Source organism: Mesoplodon mirus, assembly GCF_964341445.2.
Source record: "Mesoplodon mirus genome assembly, chromosome: 17".
In the NCBI taxonomy this organism is placed as follows: Eukaryota; Metazoa; Chordata; class Mammalia; order Artiodactyla; family Ziphiidae; genus Mesoplodon; species Mesoplodon mirus.
In genome coordinates, this window is record NC_138993.1 from 62,079,056 (window position 1) to 62,102,452 (window position 23,397).

Here is a 23,397-nt window from a genome sequence, read left to right on the forward strand (position 1 = left end):
GCTAAGAGAATTCAGCACCACCAAACCAGCTTTACAAAAAAGGCTAACGGAACCTCTCTAGGAAGGAAACATAAGAAAAGGAAAGACTTACAATAACAAACCCAAAACAATTAAGAAAATGGTAAGAATAACATACATATTGATAACTAATTTACATGTAAATGGATTAAATACTCCAACCAAAAGACACAGGCTCACTGAATGGATACAAAAACAAGACCCATATATACACTGTCTACAAGAGACCCACTTCAGACCTAGGGACATATACAGACTGAAAGTGAGGGGATGGAAAAAGATATTCCATGCAAATGGAAATCAAAAGAAAGCCAGAGTAGCAATACTCATATCAGATAAAATAGACATTAAAATAAAGACTATTAGAAGAGACAAAAAAGGACACTACATGATGATCAAGGGATCAACAATCCAAGAAGAGATAACAATTGTAAATATTTATGCACCCAACATACAAGTGCATCAATACATGAGGCAAATGCTAACAGCCATAAAAGGAGAAATCGACAATAACACAATCACAGTAGGGGACTTTAACACCCCAACTCACCAATGGACAGATCATCCAAAATGAAAATAAATAAGGAAACACAAGCTTTAAATGACACATTAAAGAAGATGGACTTAAATAATATTTATAGGACATTCCATCCAAAAACAACAGTGCTCATGGAACAATCTCCAGGATAGACCATATCTTGGGTCAGAAATCAAGCCTTGGTAAATTTAAGAAAACTGAAATCATAACAAGAATCTTTTCTGACCACAACGTTATGAGGCTTGATATCAATTACAGTAAAAAAAAAATGTAAAAAATAAAAACACATGGAGGCTAAACAATACGCTACTAAATAAACAAGAGATCACTGAAGAAATCAAAGAGGAAATCAAAAAATACCTAGAAACAAATGAAAATGAAAACACGAGAACCTAAAACCAAAAGCAGCAAAACAGTTCTAAGAGGGAAGTTTATAGCAATACAACCCTACCTCAAGAAACAAGAAAAATCTCAAATAAACAACCTAACCTTACACCTAAAGCAATTAGAGAGAGAAGGACAAAAAAAACCCAAAGTTAGCAGAAGGAAAGAAATCATAAAAATCAGATGAAAAAGAAATTAAGGAAACAACAGCAAAGATCAATAAAACTAAAAGCTCATTTTCTGAGAAGATAAAAAAATTGATAAACCATTAGCCAGACTCATCAAGAAAAAAAGGGAGAAAACTCAAATTAACAGAATTAGAAATGAAAAAGAAGTAACAACTGACACTGAAGAAATACAAAGGATCATGAGAAATTACTACAAGCAACTATATGCCAATAAAATGGACAACCTGGAAGAAATGAACAAATTCTTAGAAAAGCACAACCTTCCAAGACTGAACCAGGAAGAAATAGAAAATATAAACAGACTAATCACAGCACTGAAATTGAAACTGTGACTAAAAATCATCGAACAAACAAAACCCAGGCCCAGATGCTTCACAGGCAAATTCCATCAAACATTAAGAGAAAAGCTAACACTTATCCTTCTCAAACTCTTCCAAAATATAGCAGAGTGAGGAACACTCCCAAACTAATTCTACGAGGCCACCATCACCCTGATACCCAAACCAGACAAAGATATCACAAAAAAAGAAAACTACAGACCGTTTATCACTGAAGAAGATACATGCAAAAATCCTCAACAAAATACTAGCAAACAGAATCCAGCAGCACACTAAAAGGATCATATACCATGATCAAATGGGGATTATCCCAGCAATGCAAATCAATCAATGTGATACACCATATTAATAAATTGGAGGATAAAAACCATATGATCATCTCAATAGATTCAGAAAAAGCTTTCAACAAAATTCAACACGCATTTATGACCAAAGCTCTCCAGAAAGTAGTCACAGAGGCAACTTACCTCAACATAATAAAGGCTATATATGACAAACCCACAGCCAGCATCGCCCTCAATGGTGAAAAACTGAAACCATTTCCACTAAGATCAGGAACAAGATAAGGTTGCCCACTGTCACCACTATTATTCTCCATAGTTTTGGAAGTTTTAGCCACAGCAATCAGAGAAGAAAAAGAAATAAAAGGAATCCAAATTGGAAAAGAAGTAAAACTGTCACTGTTTGCAGATGACATGATACTATACATAGAGAATCTTAAGATGCTACCAGAAAACTACTAGAGCTAATCAATGAATTTGGTAAAGTAACAGAATAAAAAATTAATGCACAGAAATCTCTTGCATTCCTATACAATGATGATGAAATACCTGAAACAGAAATTAAGGAAACACTCCCATCTACAATTGCAGCAGAAAGAATAAAATACCTAGGTATAAACCTACCTAAGGAGACAAAAGACCTGTATGCAGAAAACTATAAGACACTGATGAAAGAAATTAAAGGTGATACAAACAGATGGAGAGATATACCATGTTCTTGGATTGGAAGAATCAATCAATACTGGGAAAATGACTCTACTACCCAAAGCAATCTGCAGATTCAATACAATCTGTATCAAACTACCAATGGCACTTTTCACAGAACTAGAACAAAAAATTTTCACAATTTGTACAGAAACACAAAAGACCCCAAATAGCCAAAGCAATCTTGAGAAAGATAAATGGAGCTGGAGGAATCAGGTTCCTGAACTTCAGACTATACCACAAAGCTACAGTAATCAAGACAGTATGGTACTGGCAAAAATACAGAAATATAGATAAATGGAAAAGGATAGAAAGCACAGAGATAAACCCACACACATATGGTCAACTTACCTTTGATAAAGGAAGCAAGAATATACAATGGAGAAAAGATAGCCTCTTCAACAAGTGGTGCTGTGAAAATTGGACAGCTATGTGTAAAAGAACGAAGTTAGAACACTCCCTAACACCATACACAAAAATAAACTCAAAATGGATTCAAGACCTAAATGTAAGGCCAGATACTATAAAACTCTTAGAGGAAAACCTAGGAAGAACACTCTTTGACATAAGTCACAGCAAGATCCTTTTTGACCCACCTCCTAGAGAAATGGTAATAAAAACAAACAAATGGGACCTAATGAAACTTAAAAGCTTTTGCACAGCAAAGGAAACCATAAACAAGATGAAAAGAGAACCTGAAGAATGGGAGAAAATATTTGCAAATGAAGCACCTGGCAAAGGATTAATCTCCAAAATTTACAAGCAGTTCATGCAGCTCAATATCAAAAAAAACAAACAACTCAATCCAAAAATGGGCAGAAGACCTAAATAGACATTTCTCCATAGAAGATATATAGATTGCCAACAAACACATGAAAGGATGCTCAACATCACTGATCATCAGAGAAATGCAAATCAAAACTACAATGAGCTATCACCTCACACTGGTCAGAATGGCCATCAACAAAAATCTACAAACAATCAATTCTGGAGGGGGTGTGGAGAAAAGGGAATCCTCTTGCACTGTTTGTAGGCCACTATGGAGAACAGTATGGAGGTTCCTTAAAAAATTAAAAATAGAACTACCATATGACCCAGCAATCCCACTACTGGGCATATATTTTGAGTGAACCATAATTCAAAAAGAGTCATGTACCACAATGTTCATTGCAGCACTATTTACAATAACCAGGACATCTAATCAACCTAAGTTTCCATCTACAGATGAATGGATAAGGATTTGGCACATATATACAATGGAATATTACTCAGCCATATAAAGAAACGAAATTGAGTTATTTGTAGTGAGGTGGATGGACCTAGAGTCTGTCACACAGAGTGAAGTAAGTCAGAAAGAGAAAAACAAATACCGTATATACATGGAATCAAAAACAAATGTTTCTGAAGAACCTAGGGGCAGGACAGGAATAAAAATGCTGATGTCAAAAATGGACTTGAGGACACGGGGATGGGGAAGGGTAAGCTGGGATGAAGTAAGAGAGTGATATTGACCTATGTACACTACCAAATATAAAATAGACAGCTAGTGGGAAGCAGCCGCATGGCACAGGGAGATCAGCTCGGTGCTTTGTGACCATCAAGAGGGTTGGGGTAAGGAGGGTCGGAGGGAGATGCAAGAGAGAGGGGATATGGGGATATATGTATACGTATAGCTGATTCACTTTGTTATACAGCAGAAACCAACAATGTAAAGCAATTATACTCCAATAAAGATGTTAAAAATAGCATCAGGAACTGAAAAAAGATCCAAACAATATTTTCTCTGCTACCAACTCTATCCTGAAAAACAAAATCTATTTATCATTAATTATTGGAGAATAACCAATAATTCATTTGATGCAGTAACAAATAAATAACAATCCCCAACATTACCCAGAGCTGAAATATCTCAATACATCATACTACTTTAAAGTAAACTTTGGTTTATAGTCAGAATCTCCCATTAATGTTTTAATCCATTGTTTAATTTATTAGCAATTAGAAGTACTTCATTATTCTTACACAATTGTCAAAAAGGAAGACTACTCATGGTTATAAAGGGTCGACCAACGGGACTATAAATAAATCTCAGACATTTGCCCATAGAGAATGGAAGAGGTTGTCATGAAAATAGCCTCATTTACTCGTCAGACTGTCTGAAAGTCAAATATATAATCACAGAGATCACCTTCAGTTAGGGTGTTCATGATTACCATGGACGTTTTCTCTTCAAAAATACAATTACTCTGCTTTTGTTATTGGATTACATGGAAGCCCCCAAGGAAAACTGGAAAATTACTCAGCATTTTTCAGGATGTATCCTAGATTCAAGTGACTCAATACCCTGGGTGGAACTATCAATCATATTTCCTGGGAGATAAGAATGGAGTAATCACTAATAGAATTGGTAAATTGTTATATAAGCCATATCAGATTTATTAGACTCCTAAATGTCCTGCCAATATGACTGATTTGGGTATAAATGACCATCTAAGTCCAGTAAGTAATGACCAAGGGTAATAATTTTTATTTAACATAACAAGATCCATAGCAGCTTTATTTAACAAGTATTTGCTAAGTTAATATTCTCATACTGAATCTTTTCCATTACGTTCACCACTTTTCTTCTTAGATGAAAATTCTAAGTTCACATCTAATTCTAATATTTTATTCTACACTTGGTGTTGCTGTAATATAATTCTATGCCTTTATATTAAAAGAGACTGAATTTGAGAAACTAAATAGACATTTTTCCAAATACATACAAATGGTGAACAGGTACATGAAAAGATGCTCAACAGCACAAATTATCAGGAAAGTATAAATCAAAACCACAATGAGACTTCCCTGGTGGTCCAGTAGTTAATACTCTGTGCTTCCACTACAGGGGGCACGGGTTCAATCCCTGGTCAGGGAACTAAGATCCCACTTGCTGCACTGTGCAGCCAAAAAAACAAATAACGAAAACAAACAAACAGAAACAGTGAGATATCACCTCACACCTGTTAGAATGGCTATTATCAAAAAAGACAAATGATAAGTGTTGACAAGGATGTGGAGAAAGGGGAACACTTGTGCACTCTTTGTGGGAATATAAATTGGTACAGCCACTATGGAAAACAGTATGAAGTTTCCCTAAAAAATTAAAATATGGAATTACCATATGATCTAGGAATTCCACATCTGGGTATATAGCTAGAAGAAATGAAGACCAGATCTTGAAGAGATATCTGCACTCCCATGTTCATTGCGCATTAATCACAATAGCCAAGATATGGAAACAGCCTAACAGTTGTCAATGAATGAATGAATAAAGAAGATGTATTGTATATAAAACCAATAGAATATTATTCAGCCATGGGATAAAAGAAAATCCAGCCATTTGCTACAACTTAGATGAAGTTTGGGGGCATTATGCCAAGTGAAATAAGTCAGAGAAAGACAAATACCATATTATATCACTTATAGGTATAACTTTTAAAAAGCCAAACTCATAGAAACAGAGTAGATTCGTGACTGCCAAGGACTGGGATGTGGGGGGGACATGAGATGTTGTTCAAAGGGTACAAACTTCCAGTTATAAGATAAATAAGTTCTGGATAGCTAATGTAGAGCATGGTGATTACAGTGTTTAATACTGAATTATATACTTGAAAGTGCTAAGTAGATCTCAAATCTTCTCACCAAGAAAAAGAAATGATAATTATGTGACATGATGGAGACATTAGCTAACACCATGGTGGTAATCATTTTGCAATATGTAAGCACATCAAGTCTACATATTATACACAAACTTACATAATGTTATATATCTATTATATCTCAATAAAACTGGGGCAGGGATCAAACTGAATTGGAGAAATGTATTTTTACAGTTTTGTAATTCTCTGCCCTGGATTAAATTCATCAATTTATTCATTCACCTAGTTATTACTAAATGCTTACTAGGTGAATACAGAAATTAATGACAGATTCCGTACTCTCAAAGAAAGGCAGCCATAGACTAACAGAGTTCAAAGTTTCTTAAAGACCATGAAAGTATGTGTATAAAATTATATTAAAACATTGTTCTGTACCAATATCTACTTTTTGAATCTTTTAAAATAAGTGAATACACTTTTCTTAACCTAGTTCTCTACTAATGGACACTTAATGTTACTAACAATGCACAGATTAACATTTTGTGAATAAATATGTGCATATTTTAAAAATTATTCCCACGGAATTTCTCCATTAAAGTGGAACTTTGGGGTCTAGGTACGTGTACATTTTAAACACTTTTGGTATATTTTGGCAATCTTCCTTGATAAAGGGTTAATCCTTGCCAAACTGGCTGTCATCACCTCTCTGTCCTGCCTTTGTCAACCAGACTGTATATAATTGACACCTCATCTTGTATAAGATTGTATCACTTCCTAGCACCAACCATCAGGCATGTGCCTGAGTTTTAATATTACATTTGTTTTTGTAATAGCATGGCTATCTGTCTTCCCCCGTCAGACTGTAAGCCACCAAAGGCAGAAATATGAATTTATTGTCATTTTTGTGTGTCACTAGTATGCGTAGAAAAGTTTATTTTAAATTACTTCATTTTTGTTTATTAATGTGAGAAATCTCTGAACCAATTTTTTTATGGGTCTTTGGTTGAGCTTTGGTATAATTTACACACTTAGTTAATTAAATTCCTTTCTTCAAGGGATCTTCTTTCTTTTCATGTAATTCTTATCTCAAGGGACCGTCATCCTTAGAACTATCAAATCTCTACCTCTGATGTTAAAATGGCATCTGACTGAAGATGGGATATCCCTCCTGGCACTGCCTGACTTGCATGCGGAAGATTTAACATGTTTTTATTTTCATATCTGTACTCACCATGGTACCCCCTGAGCCCAGACCAGTGCCTGGCTCATGAATGAATGAGGAAAATACCAGCTCAGGAAGGTATAAGGAAAAGTTATTCATGAATCCAATCCAGGCACCTCCTGACAGTGCTTTTAAAAAGAAAAGTAAATCCCTTAAAGCTCAAATTTATGTAGTTATCTTGGAAAAAAAATTTAATTGCCTAGAGTCTGCATAACTCCTTGTTATACTCTAGCATAACAAGGAGTATAAAACCATGACTAAAATATTCACACTCTACTCCAGTCCCTATAAAAAAAGGAATTGCTAGTTTATTCATCTTGTCTAATGACACAGAAGGGCAAAACAAGTACCCAGACAATGAATAATAATGCAAGAGCTCAGACTGTAAAATCAATATGTCAGATCAGTAGAGCTGAGCTTCGTTTTAATGCTCTCATCCCTAAATGCAATAGAGTTTACCTTTGAATTATATATATGTATTGACCTAATTACATAAATATTGACTTTTCCTTATATGAAGCTTTGTTTTTCCAGTCTCACTGTAATTACGATGTCAATATTTGTGGCTGTAGTAACATTGAATTTAAACTTGTTAATTGTGACAGATGGTGGCATGCCATGGGATAATCCAGACAGTCTTACAGTCTCAACACACTGGTGGCACTAGATAGTAACTGATAAATCAGTAATTCCATAGGTATACCATAGTAAGGTAAACTTCTTTAAGAAAATAACTATTTCATTCCCAATAATTTGAGAACTCATCTCCTCCTCAGTTTGTCAGGCTTTAAAACACACAGAAGTAATAACCAGGATGTGACTAGATCTCGGTCTGTAACTTTGCACATTTTTTTTCTTTAATCAAACACTTCATCCCTAACTTCAAGCCACAATCCATCCTACTAACAAATTATTTGATCTATTGACTATACCTGTATCCCCATAGCTCTGCATGTATATAAAAGATAACATTTAATATTTTTATTATTCTTTGATGTATTTCAATAAAGATCCTATGCAAAGTTTAGCTTAATGCAAAATATGATCTGTATAAATTTTATTTCTTAAAAATGTCCTACTTCATTATTTCTCCTTACATGTTATTATTTTCATAAGAAAAGATTTCACACAGTTCCTACAGTTGTTACCTCTCTGGGACAAGCAATAATGCTATACCTCAGGTCATTTTAATTAAATTGCTTTACTTCAATAACATTTAGAGAAACATTCCAAGTGCTTTAAAAAGCTGGAAAGTGCTTTGATTTGTTCTTATAAAGTTTCTGAACACTCCCACTCAAGGTCCTGTACCTTCTAATTTAAGAAGAGCAGGAGTATGTGTCATATTCATCTTTTAGAGTTAGGTGAAACACACAGGGAATGCTACACAAAAAGAATAAAACAATGGGGTCCACGATTGGGCTTAAGAGCTGTTCTAGATATATCATGGTGAGCTAGTTATCCATCATGCTGTTTTTTCTTATTTGCCTCTACAGGGATGCCAGATGAGATGAACCTCAGTGATGTAAAGCAAATCCATCAAACAGACGGTAGTAGTACTTTAGACACAACTGGAGCAGGATGTACAGCAACAGCTGAAACTATGGCATTGGCTCTGATGGGTGCAGTGATGTTACTTCCTGGGCTTTGGTAACTGAACTCTTCTGCCCTGATATATATGTCTTATTAGAGTCTTAACTTCTCCTCTCTCTTTCTCCAAGTGGAATAAAAGATCTTTTCAAATGTAACAATTATATTTATGAAAAGGTATGTCACACTAACTTACAAGCCAAGTTGGTATGTTCGCAAAGTATCTAAAAATCAACGTTTAAATGAAAGACTGTTTGAAAACATGTTTTCTTTGAATCTAATTTAAACATTCTTAAATTCTAACATATTAAACCTGCTTATATGAAGAGCACGGAAGTGACTTTGAATAAGAAGGATTTAGTATATCTGTAATTTTATTATCCTCAATTCCAACCTCTTCCTTTTTAAAAGAAAAATGTTTTAAATCGAAGGTATATTTTCAGGACACTGAAAACAGTACATAGTGTTTCTTAAAATATTGGAATTAGAATTCCATTAAATGAATCAAAACAAACAATGGCAAGTAGTATGCATGCATTTTCAAGAGATTCTTCCATTTTGCAAGTTATAGAAAGAAATGGCTGAAAGACTATAAGTTATAGAGTAGATTGCCGAGGAGCATTTCATGTAATTTCATTGAAGATGATTGATAATTTTTATCCACTGTAACTTAGCCACTGACAAACCTTAAAGCTGAGTATTTTGATAACATCTGATTTGTATCCCATTATATACAAAATGCATCTTTGGTATTGTGACTCTTGCCTCCTCTCTCTTTGCCAAATGGATTTAGCTACATTGCAAACACACACCTGCTCTAGGAATATTGCTAATAAAGCTGTTAATTATTTGGTGGAAAACTTTAAAGAATACTGATCATTTTCTCCTGGAAAAATGATATTTGCATCCATTTTCAAAATATTATTTGCTGTTTTTTTAAACTTGATATTGAACAAACAATTGTCTATACATTTCTAAGGTTCCTATCAGTGTCTAAAGATGTACTAATACAGAATATATGGCATGCACTGTTTTAGCTCTTTTCCTATTTTCACATTAGCAGAGCCACTAATGCACAGTCCCTGATTTCCCAGTTGTGATAAGGTGCCTCAGCAGGCACTGATTAGGATGTGTCTATCACTGTACTTAGGAGGAAGAGATAAGTCAGCTTTTATTAAGAAGTATCACATCCAGTTGATAGCCAGAAAATATAATTAATACAAAGTGACAGAATAGAAAAGAGAAGTGCTGAACTTATAAAATTTAAAAAAAATTCAAAAGGATTTGAAATGACCTCTGTAAAAGAACTGAAGGGGACTCTATCAACAGCAAAGATTTGCGAGATGAAATCAAATGAGGAAACTCTATATGATCAAACCCTGTTCTCCCTCAGGTTCTCAATTATTCAAATAATCTGTTGACTGTCACCTTAAACCACACTATGTTTATACCACCCAGTCACATTTTCTTGTCTGTTAAAACATGCCTCAGAACTGGAAGTGTTACTCTACCTGCCAATTCTGGAGGTCATTTTCCTAAGCTTCCATTCCACCTTAATATGTGTTCCATGATCTGCTTGGCTTATAGCTCATATGCACCACCATGTTCCCAAAATTACAAACTTAACATATTTTTTTAAATTTTCATTTCAAATTCAGCTCTTTATTTAAATAGCTCTGAAACGAGTAATATGAAGTCAACCATTTGTGGCACTCCAGCCCAAGTCACAGTTGGCTTTGCCACGACAATGCTTCTGACCCAAACCTTGAGGCGACAGTAAGAAAAACCAACTGAAGAACATGGTTCAGCAGCCTGAGATGTACCTGGATAAAATCGGTTGATAAGAGATAATTTTAGGTATCGCAGGAAATGGTTAAAAGCAGAGTAGTGACAAAATCAATAGTATGAATGGGGCTTCCCTGGTGGCGCAGTGGTTGAGAGTCCACCTGCGATGCAGGGGACACGGGTTCGTGCCCCGGTCCGGGAAGATCCCACATGCCGCAGAGCGGCTGGGCCCGTGAACCGTGGCCGCTGAGCCTGCACGTCCGGAGCCTGTGCTCCACAACGGGAGAGGCCACAACAGTGAGAGGCCTGCATACCGCAAAAAAAAAAAAAAAAAAAAAATAGTATAAATGAATATTTTTTATCAACTAAATTTTACATACTCAAATGGGTCTTGTCTACCTCCACGTAGGCACTTAGGAGACCATATATATACCATAATCGTGTAGCTAGAGCTCAAAACACTTGGAGGTTTTCAGAATTTCTTGAAGAGCCTGAGGCATACTATTTTAATATTCTCAATGAGGTTATTCATTCTTTAATATTCTACTCGGTAGCAGGTTACATTTGTATAGCTCTTTACAATTTACAAGGCTATTTCAGATGAGATAAAACGTCTCATCTGACCTTCCTCACCCCTCAAGGATGGGCTCAATTTTTAGTCAAATAAAAACAATAACACTGAGGTTTTTGTGTGTGTGTGTTTTTTTTTTAATATGGCTCAGAATTTGCTATGGAAGAGTTTTCCATCAGTAAAGTCTAAAAAGTTCTTATGTAATGGTAAAATTGTTAGAATACATGTGTACTTTTCAAGATGACTTAAAGGATAGCATTCAGGTAAATATACATGTATTTTAAAATATCGCCCACATAGTTACAGTCACATACTGGGAGCACTTAAAGGAATTTTCTTGAATTTCTGAGTTATTTTTATACAAATTAATCATGAAACAATCCAGCGTTTTGCATGTATTGGGGAATAATCAGTTAAAAATCTGAGCTAACATTCACTTGGCCTTCCCTTTGCATATATACCATGATAAATGCTTTTATGCACAATCTCCCCTATAATATTACCACCTCCACTTTACCAATGAGGAAACTGAGGCTAGAAATATTATGTAACTTGTTTGGTGTCATACAAATAGTCAGAGTAGAATCAGACAGGTAAGTAATATCTCTAAATAAACTATATACATTCCTGGTTAAAAGCTATAATAGTTCTAGAACAGTGGTAAAGAATCTTGAGGTTAGCATAAAAGTCATTCAGAGGTGATTTAAGTCTCCAAACAAGTATTAAAAAAAATACAATTAACTGTACAATTCTAATTGTATAATTATCAAATTGCATATTAGTGTAAAAGCATAGTGAAAAGGAAAAATGTAAACATGAACATTTTCTACCCTACCAATCAATAGTCTCCCACATGTGAAAATTCTATTCAAACACATCAGCCTCTAAAATAAACCAGCTACCAAAAATGAGAAAACACACACACATTTTTTTTAACTATAACAGAATCATGAAATTTCATTTTATTTTCTGTGCAACTGAAGGTTGAAACATTTCTTTGGCCATAAGACAAAGGATGACATAAAAAATAAGCAAGGAAGGAAGAAAAGAAGGGAGGACAGGAGGGAGGGAGGGAGGGTGGGGCAGAATATAATTTTTAAAAATCTCAGGTTTGCCTTTTATCCTCTATTTGTTCAGGAACAAACAAATAATGAAATAATGCCTGGAGTGTTCTTTTCTAATTAAAGGACAGAAGTTAATAAGCTATTTCTTCCCAAACACTCAGATTTTCTGAAGCACTCAATACTGATGTTTTGAAAAGGACTCAATTTATTGTTAATTGTTTCCAATCACTTAAAATATTGTTTCTGTCATCAGAACACTTCAGGTACAATTAAAATAGTTTCTTCCTGAGTGAATTCATTCAACTTAGACATGCGATTCTATGAGGTATTCACTGAGCAGTCTGTGATATCAGTATTTCTTTAGGTTGCAAACTTGGTATCCTGTACAATGACATGGGTTGTACAAAAACAGAAATAATTGTTAGGTATGACTTTGGGCATATCAAGTTTTTCTTTAATTGTAGATTGTTGTATATCAATCATTTCTGATTAAAGTATAGATAAAACATTTCTCAGTTTTAAAATCTGCTTTCTTTGCCTTTGCTAGAATTACATGATGATTGAATTACTCTTATATCATCATTATTTTGTAAATGGATATTTAATCAAATGCAGTTCCTAAACTATCCTGTCTGCCTCCATATGCAAAAAAAAAAAAAAACTGAAGAATTTCATCACAATATGATTAATATCTTCACTGTAACAAGGGCAATAACTTATTTGCAATATGGTCGTGTTAGAGATGGATATTTGTAGATAAATTTGCAAACATCTGATGCAAGAGTGTCTACCCTTCCTGCACTTGTCAATTGTCACATTGGAATCACTTTCAGCATGGAATATATGAGAAGACCATGCATCTCACCTTCCCTGGAAATTTTTACTTTCATTATATCAAAGAGCAAGAGAAAGGGAAGGGGATAGAGGAATGTGAAATGCCATAGAATTAAAAATAGACTGGAGAATTTCTAAGGATCCAACTGGCTGGAGACAGGGATTGACCCTTAGCAATAACTTGGGTAATTTGGTGAGTAAATTCTACTTTTATGAGTTTCAATACCCATCTTTGAGTACCACTGAACTAGAAGGAACTAAGAGTCTTAGAAGGAGAGGAAGCAGGGGGTCTCTCTTTGCCTGAGATTACCCAGCCAAGGTCAGCAGCATTGGGGGGGGAGCCTAATTTGCAAAATAAATCTATGAGCAGTACAGTGTGTTTAGCAAGCACCTGTCTTATTCTACCTCTTTAAGAAATCTAGGCACTGACCAGTAAAGAATTTTTAACAACTGCAATTTCTTCAGAATAACATTGAAAGACCCACATAGAATCAAGAAGGATTCCAACTACAAAATTGTGGTCAAAATTGTCAAAGACTTCCAGAATACAATTAGCCAAGTCATTGTGCTTTTCCAACTCACCCCACATTCTCACCCCTCTCCCTGTCACCCACATACACACTCTCATGCCCCACACACATTTTCTTGCTATTGTTTCTATTTCCTTTTGGTTTTCTTATCTGTAAAATTGAGATAACTGTATCTAACTCAGAATTGCTTACAGGACTAGATAATGCAACACATATTTAGGACCGACCTGGCACATGATAAGCCTTAATAATTTATGTTTGTTCCTTTCCCATTAAGCCTTCTGTTAAAATGCATGTGTGCCCAGGTTGGGACAATACCAAACTATAGAATTATGGATTCTGCCTGTGGATAAGCTTTTGATAGGGAAACAGCATAACAAGGTTTGAGAGTGAATAGAGCTTAGGAAGGAGAAAGAAGACAGTAAAAGTGCAGGAGAGACCCACCTGCCTGTTTCATGTCTCATGTTTTGCTTAGCCTCATCCTGGCTACAAGGCTTATTCGTTGAAAATGTATTTCCTAAATATAGGGAGTTAGAGAGGGGTCTTGCTTTTATTGATTATAAAGGGTGTTAGCCCTGTCCCAGTGTTTACATGTGAATTGGTCTCTAACTAACAGACTGAAAACCTCAACACCCCCCAACCCACCTGAAAGTCTAGTTGACTGGTCGGCTCAGACCGCATGTCAGAGTGATTACAGCATGGGCTACAGAGCAGCCCAAGGTGAGGTGGGAGCTAATAATCAATGAGCAAGCAGTGTATTGCTCAGTATCTCCCTCAAAGTCACCACCAAGTGGAGATTCCTGAATGGCAAGATCACTTCCTTAAGTTCGTGTTGCTAACAGGTGAGAAAGCAAGTATTCTAAAACAGGTCAGACTTCAAAATCCTTTCCACTGCACCACTCAATATCCCTGAACTCAGAAAACCCTTGAGAAGGAGGCTGATTAAGTTAGGTTATTTTTTATGTTATTTTGTATGTTTTACGGGATATTTTTAAAATTACCCTTGTTCCATTCACTTTTTATTCTCATCTAGTCTCTCAGATAATTTTCTCTTCCGTCTTTCTTTCTTCTCAAATTTAGCTCTGGTAATAAGGTGAGCATCCTGAAGAGACTCAATATCCCAGATGCCCGAGTGTGGCCATCTGATGGGGAGATTGGCTCAACCACTGACTCACAGTCATGCAAAAATTCTGGAGAAACCAGAAGCAACACAGCTTCAAAGGTTTTAGACGTAACCATCTGTATGACCTTCAGCAAGTCCCACCACCTTTTTGAACTTCAGGTCCTCGTTTGTAAAATAATATGCTTGAGCCAAATGATCACTAAATTTCCTTCAAGATCTCTAGTCTAAAACAGAAAACACTGATGCAGTGATACAGAACATTTATTTGCTCGATACCTTATATAATAACCTACTATTACTTAATACATAAAAAAACACTTTAAAATAATGCATAAAATGTGATTTTAGTTATAACTTTATACATATGGTGACAATTCTAATTTGTTGATCACATATAGGGATGTGGCTTTTCTGCATGAGATTGAGTGGAATTATCTTTTCATAAATGAAGGGGAGAATAGCTAGAACAAAAGTTCTTTAGCTTTCATTTAATGGACAGAACAATATGAGCAAAGTAATCTATCCTGTCATTAAATATTTCACAACTAATTGCTTATTGTTTTAGCTAATCTTATAGCAGCTATGATATGGGGTCTTCACTAATTCAGCTATGGTGTGTCACAATATTTAAAAACGAATAGTACATAGAGTGGCACCCCTGAGGGACCAAAAGATAATAGTGTAGGGAAGTCAGAGATGAATAATAAAAGTGAGTTTGACAGTATTTTCTCTTCTCACAGATTTTCCCAGGAGACCCTTTTAAATAGGCCTAAACAAATGGTATTGTCTCTGATGATTTATTGCAGAACAAGCTGACAGAGCACAGAGGCGTGTTAGCTGGTCCCCTGTAGTATAGGGGCTAATTCAGAAAATGAAGAGGCCAGAAGTGCAGCAGTTGGAGGAAATGCTCTGTATCATCCAGTGAGCAAGCAGACAGAAGCTGGTAATCACAGCTTATCTGAAAAGATAGTTTCTAAATATTGTGCATTGGTAATTTTAGTATTTTTCCTTCATTTATTAAAAATATTAATGAGAATCTATGAGAATTTCATTACAGATGGTTAACTGCAATAAATTTATAATAAATTAATTCTATTTTACTACTACTTTTCCTACACATCTATTACAGTATGGATGTAACTGAATGTAAATATGTGAATGTATATACACATTTATCTATAAAATACACATACACATTCATATATTTACAGATTTAGATAAAATCTAACATATAAAGGCTTTTTATGTTACATTTTCATAAAACTTGCCTTTGTATCAATTATTTCTGACTTTTCAATCAAAGACTGAGAAGGTCAGTGAAATAGATAATTTTTATAAAGTTGCTGCTTATTATTTTTCCATATGGACTTTCATCTTTCATTTCAAACGGATCAACATTGAACAAAGCTCTTAATATACACAAGAAAGCATATAGGGCGACCGCGACCATAAGAGGACGCATACATAAGGTTTATATTGCAGAAAGCCTCACTGCTACAGCCTTATATATACACTTTCTGTTGTCTTTAAGAGACTATTCCCTGGAGCACAATGCAAAAGGACAAATATCTTATGTTTCTTACTATAAAATATGTAAAAGTGTGACTTTAACTACTCACTTGCTTTTAGGTTAGCGACTAACTGAAGTTAAGCTGAGCAAGAAAGGAATGACAATTCAAAGGAACTCAAATGTATCCTCATTTTCCTCAAGTCACCAGTTGTGCTGTCTTCTCCCTTAGTGATGCTCAACTTTCACTGTCCCGCTGCCTTTGTTATCTATACTCCCAGTGCCTGTGTGGGACACTATGTACAAAATGGAACTCAGGCTTGGAAATAAGACTAGTCCTGGTTTTGAATATCAGCTCTCTGAAACATCTGTGAAATTGAGATGATCATACCTCCCCGCCCTTGACTGATTTATTGGCAAGATTTACTGAGTGACTGTATCTACAGTGACTGGCACATTGTGGGGATTAAGTAAATATGAGGTAGCATTTTATCAAGACTTGTTTTTAGGTGAAATCTTTCACACTAAGATGTAAGCGACTGATTTGATGAAGAATCATCTGATTTTAAAACTATATGGAAGCAATCCCACTCCTAGGCATATACCCAAGAAAACCATAATTCAAAAAGATACCTGTACCCCAATGTTCATTTCAGCATTATTTACAATAGCCAGGACACAGAAACAACCTAAAAGGCCATCAAGAGAGGAATGGATAGAGGAGATGTGGTACATATATACAATGGAATATTACTCAGCCAGAAAAAGGAACAAAATTGTGCCACTTGAAGCAACATGGATGGACCTAGAGATTGTCCTACTGAATGAAGTAAATCAGACACAGAAAGACAAATATCATATGATATAACTTATATGTGGAATCTAAAAAAAGGGTAAAATGAACTTATTTACAAAACAGAAGTAGAGTCACATATGTAGAGAACAAATTTACGGTTACCAGAGGATAAGGGGGGAGGGATAAATTGGGATATTGGGATTGACATATACACACTACTATATATAAAACAGATCACTAATAAGAACCTACTGTATAGCACAGGGAACTCTACTCAATACTTTGTTATGGTCTATATGGGAAAAGAATCCAAAAAGAGTGGATATATGTATATGTATAACTGATTCACTTTGCCGTACACCTGAAACTAACACAACATTGTAAATCAATTATACTCCAATAATTTTTTTAAATGAAAGAAAAAACTCTATGGAAACCTAAATATCATGTATTTCTGAATTTTGCAGAAGAGAAAGCTAAAATCCAGAACACATAAGTGAATTACCCAAGGTAAGAACACAACTAGTTTAAAACAAAAGACTAGTAAACACTCATTTTTTAAGTTCTGTGCACTGTACTGAATCAAAATGCTAGTTTCTATATCCTAATATTCAACAGAAATCATACCATAACCACAGGGACTAAACAGAAACAGTCAAACCTACAAACTTGGGAGACTATGCTTAGACGCATGATTTTCAGAAAATGAAAATAAGGCTACCTAGAGAACTTATAAAATCTAACACTACCCTGACATTGATTAAAATAGTAGAGATAGTGTAATAGAATTTGAATGTAATGGTTTTAATACAAATGTTAAATCTCTTTTCAAATTCATTTCTGATTCTTGATAAACTGACCAACTTGCTAAAGTATGTGGGACATCTTGATAAATAACCTATTCTAACACAGATCACAATTTTCAAATTTATCACTATTTTACTTTTAAATTATAGGAAATAAAATTAAAACATATTTTATGTCACATTTAAAGGTATTAAAAGAAACATTTCTTCTTTGCTGCTGTTATTGTTTTCTACCATATTATTTTGATTCACAATCTTTAGATTTACCATCTCTGTACCAGATTATAATTAGGTTATATCTTGAAACATGAAGATTAATAGATCATGTTCATGTATATCTTATTTTTTATTTATTTATTTTTGAATTTTATTTTATTTTTTTATACAGCATGTTCTTATTTCTTCCAGGTTGTCCATTTTATTGGTACAGAGTTTCTTGTAGTAGTCTCTTATGATGCTTTGCATTTCTGCGGTGTCCGTTGTAACTTCTTTTTCATTTCTAATCTTATTGATCTGAGTCCTCTCCCTCTTTTTCTTCATGAGTCTGGCAAAAGGTTTATCAATTTTGTCTATCTTCTCAAAGAACCAGCTTTTAGTTTTATTGATCTTTGCTACTGTTTTCTTCATTTCTTTTTCATTTATTTCTGATCTGATCTTTATGATTTCTTTTGCTAAATTTGGGGGGTTTTGTTCTTCTTTCTCTAATTGCTTTAGGTGTAAAGTTAGGTTGTTTATGTGAGATTTTCTTGTTTCTTGAGGTAGGATTGTATTGCTATAAACTTCCCTCCTAGAACTGCTTTTGCTGCATCCCATAACCTTTTGTAAAGTTACGTTTTTTATTTGAGATTTTTCTTGTTTCTTGAGGTAAGATTGTATTGGTATAAACTTCCCTCTTAGAACTGCTTTTACTGCATCCCATAGGTTTTGGATCATTGTGTTTTCATTGTCATTAGTCTCTAGATATTTTTTGATTTCCTCTTTGATTTCTTCAGTGATCTCTTGGTTATTTTTTTTTTTTTTTTTTTTTTTTTTTTTTTTTCTGTACGCGGGCCTCTCACTGCTGTGGCCTCTCCCGTTGCGGAGCACAGGCTCCGGACACACAGGCTCCGCGGCCATGGCTCGCGGGCCCAGCCGCTCCGCGGCATGTGGGATCTTCCGGGATCGGGGCACGAACCCGTGTCCCCTGCATCGGCAGGCGGACTCTCAACCACTGCGCCACCAGGGAAGCCCAATCTCTTGGTTATTTAGCAGCATATTATTTAGCTTCCATGTGTTTGTGTTTTTTTATTTCTTTCCCTGTATTTGATTTCTAATCTCATAGAGTTGTGGTTGGAAAAAATGCTTGATATGACTTCATTTTTCTTAAATTTACCAGGGTTGATTTGTGATGCAAGATGTAATCTATCTTTGAGAATGTTCCATGTGCCCTTGAGAAGAAAGTATAATCTGCTGTTTTTGGATGGAATGTCCTATAAATATCAATTAAATCTAGCTGGTCTACTGTGTCATTTAAAGTTTGTGTTTCCTTGTTAATTTTCTGTCTGTACAATCTGTCCATTGGTGTAAGTGACATGTTAAAGTCTCCCACTATTATTGTGTTATTGTCGATTTCCTCTTTTATAGCTGTTAGCATTTGCCTTATGTATTGAGGTGTTCCTATGTGGGGTGCATATGTATTTATTATTGTTATATGTTCTTGGATTGATTCATTGATCATTATGTAGTGTCCTTCATTGTCTCTTGTAACATTCCTTAAAGCCTATTTTATCTGATATGAGTATTGCTACTCCAGCTTTCTTTTGATTTTCATTTGCATGGTATAACTTTTTCCATCCCCTCACTTTCAGTCTGTATGTGTCCCTAGGTCTGAAGTGGGTCTCTTGTAGACAGCATATGGATAGGTTTTATTTTTGTGTCCATTCAGTGAGCCTGTGTCATTTGGTTGGAGCATTTAATCCTTTCAGGTTTAAGGTAATTCTCAATATATTTTCTTAATTATTTTGGGTTTGTTTTTGTAGGTCCTTTACTTCTCTTGTGTTTCCCACTTAGAGAAGTTCCTTTAACATATGTTGTAGAGCTGGTTTGGTGGTGCTGAATTCTCTTAGCTTTTGCTTGTCTGTAAAGCTTTTGATTTCTCCATCGAATCTGAATGAGATCCTTGCTGGGTAGAGTAATCTTGGTTGTAGGTTCTTCCCTTTCATCACTTTAAATATATCATGCCACTCCCTTCTGGCTTGTAGAGTTTCTGCTGAGAAATCAGCTGTTAACCTTATGGGATTTCTCTTGTACGTTTTTGCTCATTTTCCCCTTGTTGCATTTAATAATTTGTCTTTAATTTTTGTCAGTTTGATTACTATGTGTCTCGGTGTGTTTCTCCTTGGGTTTATCCTGTCTAGGACTCTGTGCACTTCCTGGACTTGAGAGGCTATTTCCTTTCCCATGTTAGGGAAGTTTTCGACTATAGTCTCTTCAAATATTTTCTCAGGTCCTTTCTCTCTCTCTTCTCCTTCTGGGACCCCTGTAATGCAAATGCTGTTGCATTTACTGTTGTCCCAGAGGTCTCTTAGACTGTTTTCATTTCTTTTCATTCTTTTTTCTTTATTCTGTTCCATGGAAGTGAATTCCACCCTCATGTCTTCCAGGTCACTTATCCGTTCTTCTGCCTCAGTTATCCTGCTATTGATTCCTTCTAATGTATTTTTCATTTCAGTTATTGTATTGTTCATCTCTGTTTGTTTGTTCTTTAATTCTTCTAGGTGTTTTTTCTTTAATTCTTCTAGGTCTTTGTTAAACATTTCTTGCATCTTCTCGATCTTTGCCTCCATTCTTTTTCTGAGGTCCTGGATCATCTTCACTATCACTATTCTAAATTCTTTTTCTGGAAGGTTGCCTATCTCCATTCAGTTGTTTTTCTGGGGTTTTATCTTGTTCCTTCATCTGGTACATAACTCTCTGCCTTTTCATTTTGTCTATTTTTCTGTGAATGTGGTTTTTGTTCCACAGGCTGCAGGATTGTCTTTCTTCTTGCTTCTGCTGTCTGCCCTCTGGTGGATGAGGCTATCTAAGAGGCTTGTGCAAGTTTCCTGATGGGAGGGACTGGTGGTGGGTAGAGCTGACTGTTGCTCTGGTGGGTAGAGCTCAGTAAAATTTTAATCTGCTTGTCTGCTGATGGGTGGGGCTGAGTTCCCTCCTTGTTGGTTGTTTGGTCTGAGGTGACCCAGCACTGGAGCTTACCCTGCTCTTTGGTGGGGCTAATGGCAGACTCCGGGAGGGTCCATGCCAAGGAGTACTTCCCAGAACTTCTTCTGACAATGTCCATGTCCCCGCAGTGAGCCACAGCCACCCTCCACCTCTGCAGGAGACCCTCCAACACTAGCAGGTAGGTTTGGTTCAGTCTCCTATGGGGTCACTGCTCCTTCCCCCTGTCCTGAGGTGCACACTACTTTGTGTGTGCCCTCCAAGAGTAGAGTCTCTGTTTCCCCCAGCCCTATTGAAGTCCTGCAATCAAATCCCGCTAGCCTTCAAAGTCTGATTCTCTGGGAATTCCTCCTCCTGTTGCCAAGACCCCAGGTTGGGAAGCCTAACATGGGGTTCAGAACCTTCACTCCAGTGGGTGGACTTCTGTGGTATAATGGTTCTCCAGTTTTTGAGTCTCCCAGCCAGCAGTTATGGGATTTGATTTCATTGTGATTGTGCCCTTCTACTATCATTGTGGTTTCTCCTTTGTCTTTGGATGCAGGGTATGTTTTTTGGTGAGTTCCAGTGTCTTCCTGTCAATGATGGTTCAGCAGTTAGTTGTGATTCTGGTGCTCTCACAAGAGGGAGTGAGCACACATACTTCTACTCCACCATCTTGAACGGCCATCACTCATGTTCATTTTAATTGGAAATTCTTTTTATTTAAAAATTAAACAAGTTTATTGTACTATAGCATTTTTAGTGATTTTAAAATAATGAGAAAATATGAATATTTGAAATCTTTCTAAACAACTTCCCTTTAGAGGAGCATTATTTCACTATATTATAAGATATAAGGGCAAGTTAGCTATAGTTGAAGTATGTAATCTTTAATTTGTAGTTCTATTTTTCTCTTAAAATCCAGAGAGTTGTTAGCTATTTGTCTTCATTGGCCTCAAAAGAAAAATCCTCTTATACTTCTCTTATTAGCTGATTTTTTCTAAAACAGAGTAAATTATCTCCATATAACAGGAAAATTTTAGCAACTAAAAGATGAATTCCACTGTAGGATATAGAGAAAATAATTTAATAGACAGTATATTCGTAGACATTAACTCGGTAGTAACTATGAACAATTTACAGTCATGTTGTCCTTCAAGACTTATGTAAAATACAAGGTTGCATATGAAACTTTATTTTAATCAACTTTTTTCTGAATAAAAAATATTTCCATTGAAAATAGGGGAATAAATATCATCAAAATTTCTCCAACTCTGTTCATATTTTGCTGCATTTAAAAAAATCTAGCTTGTAGAAATGCAGTTATATATAATATACACACATTATATTAAATTACAGATATCTATATAGAAGACACATGTATATCTACATATAGATAGATGGATATAGTGATTATATATTTACATAAGTATATAAAGATAGGATATTTTAAGATGTGGGGATGTGATGTTTTCTTTTTAAGCCATCTTTATTGCTTAACAATATATCATGAATGTTTTCTAGGCCAATATATATAATTCTAAAAATAATTATAATTGATTCATGTATTTTTCATATGAATATCACATTGTTTAATCAATTCCCTATTGAACATTAAATTATTCCCAATATGTCATAAACAATGTTCCAATGAGAATCTTTATAAACTAAATTTTACACACCTCCATGATTATACTCTTAGATTCGTTTTCCTTCCTTAAGTGGGATAGGAAATGGAGAGCTTTATTCCACTTGGAGTGACCAGGGCAGCCAAGAACCAAACAAACAATAATAAAGATATGAGTTATTTTTTTCATAATGTGTGACCCTGTATGCTTCCTTGATTCCCCTTAATTGAAAGTAATTCTCTCCTTAATCAATATACTACAAAATCAGACTACAATCATTTGTGTATTTATCTTATTTTCCCTGGCAGATTAAAGGTTACTAATGGCTTTCTGAATACTTTGTGGTAATACAGTCCTTTGAACTTAGATGTCCATATATATGTGTTGAATCAAATCTAATTATAACAGGTTGCAAAAAAATATGTTATTTTACTATATTTGTTATAATTCATTAACCTTAGAAACTTTTAACCTCAAAAAATCCTAAAAAACAGTTGTAATATTAATAATAATTCCTGTCTGTATCAAAGGAAACTTGGGAGCAAATGAGATTAATGTGTGAAAATATTTGTAAATAGGAAAACAATTCAGATTATAATTGTTATTGTTACAACCAAATGGACTATTTGCTGGGGGGGTTATACATTTTTTATTATTTCACATCTGACCTCTTA

General features: G+C 35.1%; 1 protein-coding gene across 1 annotated transcript in view; it reads left to right on the forward strand.

The window, feature by feature from the left end:
* Positions 1-8,966, forward strand: part of GPC5 (glypican 5) — a gene marked incomplete at both ends in the record, with an annotated part of 1,323,734 nt that extends 1,314,768 nt beyond the window's left edge. The window contains one exon of the mRNA XM_082602216.1: positions 8,809-8,966. Within this exon, the coding sequence (XP_082458342.1) occupies positions 8,809-8,966 (158 nt within the window). The remainder of the gene's footprint in view (positions 1-8,808) is intronic.
* Between the last annotated feature and the right edge of the window lie 14,431 nt (positions 8,967-23,397).